Source organism: Nicotiana tomentosiformis, chromosome 11, assembly GCF_000390325.3.
Source record: "Nicotiana tomentosiformis chromosome 11, ASM39032v3, whole genome shotgun sequence".
In the NCBI taxonomy this organism is placed as follows: Eukaryota; Viridiplantae; Streptophyta; class Magnoliopsida; order Solanales; family Solanaceae; genus Nicotiana; species Nicotiana tomentosiformis.
In genome coordinates this window covers 77,898,527-77,908,398 of record NC_090822.1, presented here as the reverse complement: position 1 = coordinate 77,908,398, position 9,872 = coordinate 77,898,527, and the positions used below count along the sequence as shown (strand labels likewise).

At 35.1% G+C, this 9,872-nt stretch overlaps 1 protein-coding gene across 1 annotated transcript; it reads left to right on the top strand.

Moving 5' to 3' along the window:
* The first annotated feature begins 1,652 nt into the window (after positions 1-1,652).
* LOC104098374 (UPF0496 protein At3g19330-like) lies at positions 1,653-9,442 on the top strand. Its single transcript, XM_009605102.4, has 4 exons — positions 1,653-1,841; positions 3,142-3,321; positions 4,304-5,384; positions 8,951-9,442. Exons 2-3 carry the CDS (start codon positions 3,255-3,257, stop codon positions 5,365-5,367), a joined length of 1,131 nt encoding a protein of 376 aa, XP_009603397.1. The 5' UTR covers positions 1,653-1,841; positions 3,142-3,254; the 3' UTR covers positions 5,368-5,384; positions 8,951-9,442.
* Positions 9,443-9,872: the final 430 nt, after the last annotated feature.

Genomic DNA, 9,872 nt, shown 5'->3' with positions numbered 1-9,872 from the left:
TTTAACAATTTAATTTGATATTGAAATTGTTATTCCTGCTATTTATCAATGTATGTTAGGCTTATCTAGTATTAGAGATTATGTGCCATCACGACATCCTAAGGTGAGAATTTGGGGTCGTGACACTTACAGAGTACATAGGGTCGGTTGTACTCATGCTACACTTTTGCACTTCTTGTGCAGATACCAGTGTTGGTCCTAGTGGTGCGTAGCAGATACTGCTCGAATTCGACTGCTACAGGAGACTTGAGGTAGAGCTACAGGAGACTTGAGGTAGATAAATAAATAATTAGTATATTTTCTTTTTTATAAATAAATATTCGTCTTTATACTACAATATATGTAGAAAAATCAAATAAGTTTTTTAAAATTGATTTCATATAAAAATATTCCCCAACATATGTTTCTTTTAAAAAGATAAAGTGATGGACTGGTTATGAGGGTATTTTTGCAAACAAACAATTCTCTTAGAAATTGTGTAATACTTTAATAAATTAAACCAAACAATGGATAAGAAACATGTCAGCATAACTAATACAAACATAATTAATACCAACATTATCAATAAACCCTATTCAGCATTATTCTTATGCACCCTACCAAACGACCCCTAAGGTTCTTGTGTGTGAGGTGGAAGCACAGATCTTCCTAGAACGTATCCCCGTAATCTCAGCCAAAGAAATGCCCCAAATCGAGTCCTTGTGGCTTTTTCCTTGACGCCTTCCGACTATACATTTGAAGCATGTTTGGACATAAAAAAAATTCACTTTTTTTCGAAAGATTTTCACTTTTTTCTGAAATCAGTGTTTGATCATAAATTTTCAAAAATATTCACTTGAAGATGGATTTTGGAATTTTTCGAAAATTTGAAAAACTCCAAAAAACTATTTTTCAAAGTTTTCACTCAGATCACTCACAAAACTTCAAAAACAACCCAGAATTATATTCATGTCTAAACACAACTCTAATTTTCAAATACCATTTTCACTTGAAATTGTTTTTCACCTTTTTCCGAAATTTTACAATTCTTATGTCCAAACGCCCACTTGATGTCTGTTCGAACTTTTTGTCATGCCTCCAGATTATATATATATATATATATATATACTATAGTTATTGTTAAGCTTGAAAATAAATATAGATGTAAGTTAGGGGTTAAAATTCACATAAGGATATTTCAAATTTTCAAAAAATCATAAATCATATTCATTCAATTCTTGCTAAATATATATTGACTTATAAGTTTATCCATAACTCAAATAGATTGAATATGTAAGTTTTTTCGGATTGATATGTGAATTAAATATGTTTTTCATATGCTAATAAGAAATTAAAAATCTATATATAAAATCCACGAAATCAAAAAGATTGATTTGGTTTAATTTCAATAAAATTAAACTATAAACATCCCTAAAACTAACAAATGAGGGTAATACTTTTTCTAGGAATTCCTTTTGGTAGGAATTTCTTTTTTTCTTTTTCATTTTAATTTCTGTTTCTTCCCTAGCAAGTAGCAAGAGTCAGATTGACAAGTCAAACGACAAATGTTTCTGTGGAGACTCTACCACTTCCCCTTTCTTTCACTACTCTTCTTCCCCTTTTCCTTCCTCCCCTTTAAATACACATACACTCCAAAGAAAAATGGTATTTTGGTCCTACCCACCAACACCCAAGCAGCTCAAACTCACTCTCTGCGGCGTCACCGCCGGTGCTATCCTCATCACCGCCGGTGCCTATCTTTCCTTTTCCAATATTGCCCCTCAACAAGCCCGCGTTAAGGCCCGAAAAGATTATATCAAAGCCCGACTCAAACAGCTTGTACAAGAAGATTAAAGCTTTTGGTAAATTTTTGGGTAAATATTTGTTCTTTCCTTTTATTTTCTCTTGTTTTATAAATAAACTCATGCTTTTATCCTCTTTGTTAGAAAAGCTATAGAAGTTCTAATTTTTGTAGTAATGCTAATTTCAAATTTTGAGTTGGGGGCTGGGATTATTATGCGAATCATTGGGAATGTGTGGTATGTTAAGTAATTACTGGAAATTGTTGTAAAGCATAGTAAGGCTTATTGTTACAGTTTCTACATTTTATGTGGGGAATGCAACTAAAAAAATAGTAAAAGAAAAAAGTAATATGTTGAGCTAGGAGGACTCGATTGCACCTCAATAATTTGCTGAGCAATTATTAGGGAAGAAGAATAAACAAGGAGGAGGTTGGGGGGGGGGGGGGGAGGGGAGAAATGTTTGGTTGCTGCTAGTTTAGGATGAAATGGAAATTAGCCGTCCGTCAACTTTACCTGTTGTACAGTATAAGTCACAAAACTATTTTTTGTATCATTTTTTTTTTTTTGAAGAACTATTTTTGTATCATTAAAATCACTGAACTAACTATGTGTTGATTTCTTAGAAAATACTTGTTCATGAGATTGATTAATATGTCCAAACTAAGAGAGGCTGTGGAATGTTACCTTCAGTAGTTACTAAGAGAGCCATCTCCTCATCGCCTTCTTTGTGACTCTTGAGAAGCTATGATGGAGCTTTGAGCTTCTTGAGTAACTCTGCCATCTTCCCCTCTATCAATAACCAGTGCTTGGTGATTATATGTTCAATTTAGTGATTTACTATTGTAGTGCTTAGTGGTTACCAGCTCAAGAACAAGATCAAAGTAGTTATAAGTATCTTGATAAGATAACCTGACATTACGCGAATTTTGCACTATTCATAAACAGCTTTGCTCTTTTATAAAAATGTCCAGACCTATAATCACTAGTGTAGCCCACTTATACTTATAAAACAGAAATGCTAGCTACTGCATCCAAATATCTTATTGACTAATTTTTTGCAATGATTTACGGCTGAGTAAAGCAGATGGACTTGCCTGTTTGTGTAGGGCACGTTGACCAGAAATTATGTTGTCTTGACAGTGTGGACAAGTTCTTTTCTGAAACAATTTTGTCGTCAGTACTAATGCCATGGTTGAAAAATCATGTTTATTTCACCTGCTAGTTAAGCAAAGGTTCTTTATAAATTTTATCAAGGTTCCTTCGCGTTCATCTACTTTCATGGAAAACTTTTCCGTGCTCACTTATTGCTTTTTCCATCATTCAGTACTTATATCACGCTTTTTGTTCTGTCATGTTATAGCTTGCTCTTGGAGATTATGCTTGCACATTGGCTCTTTGATTGAATTTTCCTGCCTGTCATCAGCAAATGATTCCTGTTTATGCTGTGTGCCCAGTACTATACCGTGGATACAAATGCTGCATTGTCTGCGGCAGTTATCATTAACAGCAACAACTGGCAGCTCACCTCCAGCTTTGGAAGGTATGTTTATGAATTTTGATGTAGTAAGAGTACAAAAGGGGCAATTACACTTTGGCCAAGGGTATTTCTTTTTCCTGTAAGTCACTTGGGCCGGTTCTGTTTTGGACCCCTAACTGAAAATTGTGCAGCTTGAAGCATTACAGTTGTTAAAATGAATAAAAGCCTCATGCATATAAGATAGTGTGTTGCACATGGCAACATTGGGGGCAATATGTAGTCTGATACTTGTAAACTGCATTGGGTTAACCAGAACTTCTGGATATCTATGGATGAGAAATCTCTCTTGTATGGACTAGAATGGGCAGATAAGGGATTGAGTGAGGCGGATGTGGGATAGATGAGTAGAAATGTAGGTTCTCCATATGATGGTCCTTTTGAAAAAGTATCAAATATGTTTAGAATATCTTCTACATAGTTTTGGACGCCATCTTGGTGTCGTATTAATGAAATTCTAATTTATCCAAAAAAAAAAAAGTTGAATCTTCAGTTGATTACTTTCTTCAAGGTAGCTGCTGGGAATAAGATCTGATGCTTGATGTTGTGATATTATGACACTCTTTCCCAGTTTGTACAACTTTTGGAGAAATAAGGACCCCTAAAGTCAATTTTTTGCTTGCTACTTGACTGAGCTGATGGTGTTGGCAACAGTTAGATGCATGTTTCCTTGCTTTCTTAAGGGCGAGGTGTTAACGGTCGGGGATAGTAACACAAGAAATAATTTCTTTCATCCCATAAGACTTTTGTATCTTTTTCTGACAAAACTCATGATAAACCTGTGCATCCCCTAGAAATTATTTGTATGGCATACAATTTCCTTTCTCTTTTATTGTTGACGGTAACTGAACTCTTTGCTTCATATTCCAAAGTTTGATGGTTCCATTGGCATAAAATTGAAGTATGTGGCTTGAGTGAAGCTTTAGCAGTTTCCAGTTTCCCTCGTAGGAGATTCTGATAGCTTAAAATCTGTGTGAATAAACTGCAGGTGGCTTAGTTGAGGATAACACAGCAAGTTCCCAACCTTCACCTACCGTTAACCTATCACGAGCATATACCCTTGCTGTTCAAACTTCTTCCTATGGCGAGATATGGTCCAAGGTCCACCATGAGGTCCATTCTGACCTTAGTGTGGAGGTAGCACAAGTTGAGTTCCAGGAGGAGCCGCTGCAATTAGACGATGTCCTTAAACCAAGTCATGAGTGTGTCCAAGAGGCACTTTTGCATATAAAACCAGATGCCCTAAACCAACTTATTGCTAAGTACTTTGACGATAGTGAACAAACCACTCGTATCTGTATCCTTTTCTCTCAAAGTGTAAACCAAGCTCGAGTCTTGTATGCCCCTATTCATAAGCTTCTCGATGTCCTTCCCCTGGACATGGAGTCTGCTGGACATTCCCTTTCGCAAGCTCAATGTGATTGGGCATTTGACATCTTCCTCCAATTTGACAGCCTCGCCAATCCCTTTCCTGGACGTGACACCCATAACTTCAATGATATGCGTCATTGCTACTTCCAGCTAAAGAGTGAGCTCGACCTTCTTTTACGCAAGTCACGTTCAAAGGTCCAACTTCTCCGCCATGCTACCAGAGGCTCAGTCGTATGTTTAGTTGCAGCTACTGTTGGAGTGGTCATATCAGCTGTTGCTATAGCTACTCATGCTTTTGTCGCCCTTGTTGCAGCCCCAATATGCCCTGCTTTCTTCCCTTCAAAAATGGCAAAAAAAGAACTAGTCCATCTGGTGCAGTTCGATGATGCAACAAAGGGGATCTTTTTCCTCCACAATCACTTAGAAACAGTAAATTGCTTGGTAGGCCGATTATATGATGCAGTGGAATACTACAAGCGCCTTGTGCGCTTTGCGCTAGAGAGAGGAAAAGACCGGTACCCGATCCAGGAGGTAGTGAAGCAACTTCACGGGAAACATAGCAATTTTCTGGAAGAGCTGCTGGGTTTTGAGGAGCATTTGTGCCTATGTTTCGCTGCAATAAATAAGGCCAGAGGCCATCTTCTCAGCTATCTCCTCCATCAAAATCAGGATCCTGGATGATTAGTTCGCGTAATACTGTAAGTCACCCTTCCTCGATTTGTTTTTGGCATCTTTTTTGTTTTCTCTCCTTGGTATCTAATTATTTCTGGCATGTTGAACTTGCTTTTTTAACTTTTCTGTGATTGCATAGAGGCTGCTGGACTTCATATTCAAGTTTCTTTTGGGTTTTGGGGGGGGGGGTGGTGTTGTAACTGAAGCCAAAGGAGGTTGACATGGATTGAGGTGTTACTTTTATTGAAATAATTTATTCACCCATTTCCTCTAATGTACTTGATGTCCGCTCTCTAGACTAACGCTATTGAATTATGTATGTAATCATATGCTAATAGGATCTGGTTTGTCTGGTATGTTTTTAGAAGATTGTCCTACTTTTCATCATTTATTATTTCTAAAACGTGTACTTTCAGAAGGAAAAAACTCTCTCTATCTCTCTTCAATTGGTACATGTAATGATGCATTACCAAATTGGTAACACCAAAATTACTTTCGATACTAATTAATGCTCAAATTTAGAAAAAAGTTTAATGTATCGCCAATTTAAGTCTTGTTTCCTTTTAAATTAAATTTCAATTAATATCTCTGATACTTATATCCCATCAAGTTAGGATACAGAATTTTGGGAGGGAGTATTTTTAATGACAAGTTGGAATCTGGGAGCCAAAAGCTTAGGGGTGACCAAATAAACCCGAGAGTCAAGCTCTTTCCGGATGAGCTCGCTTGATATGGATAACTAAAGAGAGTGATGTGACCCCCTAAAACTGGATAAAGACCCTCACGGAGTTAATAGCGTCGTTTGCAGTTGTTTTTGAAATTGGATTTAACGGATGGTCTCTTGAATGACAAAGACTTGGATCCTGGTTTTTTCTGATAAGTTTTTCCAGAAATCTGACCCTGCTTTAATATAACTGGCGCTGCTTCAAAGCCCCAGAAGAAATGGCCCTTTCCCTTGTTCAGTTGCTCAAACATGCAATAAGATGGGAATGTTTGTGCTGCTATCGTTCCTTGTCACTTTCTAAGACTAGTAAGTCATGGTTAGATCAACTGGGAGTAGGTAACTCTTGTGTGTCTTTTATTTGTCTTTAGGTAATTATTGTGTTTCTTCGACTTGTCTTCTGGTTTTCATCTCTCAAAGTATATGATTTGACCAAATTCTTGTCTATGCATCATAATCCAATCATGCACATACGAGGCTTTCTATAATTTGCTAGCCTAATAGAGATTATACTTCTATGACAACTAACATATTTAATCTAAAAGAAAAAATTCAATGCAATGTTGGATCCTGAAATCTTCCAGTTGTAAATAGATGGTTCAACAGTGTATCAAGTACAAAGAGGTGCAAAAGTTCACGGTTTTTGCCTTTAAAGAAACTATAAATCCTTGGCTTCTTCTTATTTGGTACAACTATTAAGGAAGTAAAACACAGGTGCAAAGGGATTAAAAATTGATGTACAATAGTTGCTGGCTGCTCGGGACAATACAACCCTCGTGCACAGTGCTCAACTTTCAATGCCATATAATGCCGAATATCTATTTTACATCTTCGCTGCGAAAATGTTCAATTTTCATGAGATCTTCTTGGCTGTTATTCAAAAGGTCTAATAATGTACCAGACCCTAGAAGCACTTAGCCCCAAGAATTTAAGGGCCCCAAAATTACTATTTCTCTCTATATAGTATATTATTTATATAATTATTTCTTATTATTTATAAATTTATTTCTTTATTTTCATATTATTTTTTGATAAAGTATTTCTTTATTTTCATATTAATTTTTATTAACACAATTTCTTACTCTAATTAATATAATCAAAATAGTTTTTTGTCAATCTTATTTTACGTTCTTACTGAATTATATTCCTCTATTCATTAGTTAGTCACGTAAGTATATCTAATAATCTAGCTTATCATTTATTTTTCTCACATAAATTATACTCCCTTCGTCCCAATTTATATGAAAGTGTTTGACTGGACATGAAGTTTATGAAATAAAGAATGACTTTTGAAATTTGTGATCTAAAACAAATCATAGAAACTTGTGTGGCTAGAAATCATCTCATTAAGGGTAAAAAAGAAAATCTTAAGTTGAATTATTACCAAATATAGAAAGGTGGCTGACTAAAAAAAAAGTCACATAAGTTGGGACGGAGGAAGTATGTTTCCTAGGTTCTCATTTCAGTTGTGATGCAATCAACGTTAAATTATTTAATTTTTTGTACTTTATCTCTTTTTTTTTCATTTCACATACTCGCTCATCTAAGTTTTCAAATAACGATGCTTATTAAATAATATACATATATATATATATATATATATATATATATATATTTGTGTGTGTGTGTGTTTTAAGGCCTCTTGTTAAGGCTTTGCTTTAACCCTCGGATGCTATTGAGCCGCCCCTGTTAACTGGTAATTGGTAATCATCATTCTTGGTTGTTTCAGAGTGTTAAATCTATCATAAACTTTTTAGCCTTTTGGCTAAATATCGAGTGTAGTATCAGTTTGTCAAATATATTGCACTTAACTTCAACTGAATTGAACTCCTTATTAACAAAACAAAAAAATAATTCAATTGAACTCCTTAAATTCTATACGCATACTTTAATACAGCCATACATACCCAAGTAAGGATTTTACTTCTTGGTAGCAAATCCCACTTCTTGGCTCTTTGGGAGATTTTTGGACAGTCCATCTATGCTTTTGTAGTTGCATGGTCGAGGATCAAGTATTGACATATGATTACTTGCATTAACAAAGAAAAACATTAAACTGCTCTCTGAAATTGCTTCTAAATGGAAAGTCGAGCTTTATCTAAATCATTTCTGGAAAGTCAATGGTTAAAATCAGATTTATAGCGAGAAATCAGCTTATTTTGAGAAGTGTTTTTTTCAAAAGTGATTTTGGAAAGAAGCAGTTTGTGTTTGGCTAATCACTCTGAAAAGCACTTTTGAGCAATAATTTGTGTTTGGCCAAACTTTTCAGAAAGTGCTTTCAAGTATCAAATTACGAATAAGGATATGGATATATTTACTTAATAGTTAATATTATAAGTAAATAAATAATCTCAAAATTTTGTTATTACAGGCAATAATTAAATCTTTTCATTTTATTTAAGTAAAATATGAAAATAAAATTTAAAAGTACTTAATTCTTTTAATATAAGTTAAATATATTAAAAATAATTCAACAAATATAAAATCATTCACCCCGAAAGTCACTATATGTTAGAAAGTTATCCTAAAAATAATAAGAAATATTTATACATTAATATCCTAAGTATTAGGTTTAACGGTTATTTTGGTATATACTATATTTTGTTAAGGGTATTTTTGGTAAGAAGAAAAGTCAAAACTGTTTCTGCTTCTGGGAAGAAGCTACTTTTTACTGCTTCTTCCCAAAAGCACTTTTTTTACCCAAAAAAAACTTGCCAAACACCTCAAGTTAGGGAAAAAAAAAAGTGCTTTTTGAAAAAAAAAACATTTTTGGCTCTTGAGAAGCTTGGCCAAAGAGGCTATTAATCAAGAAACTTAGTTTCAACATGTCCTCAACATCCTTTTCATGTAACTGGGTTTTGTCCATTCCAGATCTGATGGTGCGTGCTGCTCAGTAGCTTCAGGGTGCAAGAGACGAGGAAATTTCCGTTGTCATCAGAAGACTGTTAACAGCTACCTCCCCAGCAAGAAGCTTCTTGTCTTAACCATCTTCAGGAGTTTTTGATATCCTGATAAAACTTCCCCTATAACTATAGCCCTCATCGGTGAATCGAAAACTTGACATGGGTGATTAGCTAACCCATTATGATGATTAGTATCTATTGCGTTTTAGAATTAGCCGACAGGTCTGATCGGAGATCTTGAAGAGGCAAGGATTTGTGTTTCCCTCATTTCCAGTGTCATTGAACGGTTATTTAGAAGATTATTTTGTCAGCACAGGATATAACTATATACTGTTGATGTTGTACTCCTTCCTTCTGTTATTTACATGATAAACAAAATTACTAAATATAACGATGATTACTCCAGCCTTACTTTGTACCATGTGATCTTTGGTTAATTGAAATGCACGAGTAGCACTAATTCTTAAGATCGTGGCATATGTTGCCCGGACTCTCCGAAAATGACGTCGGTCGTGTCCTAACCCTTTTCCCAACCGGCACAGATTGCAGAAAGGGCAGTGGTAGATTTGCCTGTTCAAAATCTGTTGTTTTAGAACAAAAAAATTTAGTACAACGCACATAATATTTTTTGGGAGGTTTGAGGGGGTGAATAATGCAATTCTATCAAGTTGTACTTAGTTGTCTTGTATCCTCAATTATACTTAGACAGAGCTCCTAAAATGTGAACCTGGTGCAGACTCCATAAATTTTGCTTATTTGAATAAAAGGCTATGTAGCAATATATAACCCACGAATGGACTTCTGAATCGCTTTTGTTAAAAGTTGCCAGCCAGAAAGAGAGGAAATTTTCGCTGTGGCTAGTGCAGGCATAAGCATATAAATGATGAAAT

What these genes read in the sequence shown, in the direction of transcription:
- LOC104098374 (XM_009605102.4), top strand. Translation starts at nt 3,255, where the DNA reads ATGCTGCATTGTCTGCGGCAGTTATCATTAACAGCAACAACTGGCAGC. An exon ending in CTCACCTCCAGCTTTGGAAG is followed by an intron (nt 3,322 to 4,303) that starts GTATGTTTATGA and finishes AATAAACTGCAG; the next exon opens with GTGGCTTAGTTGAGGATAAC.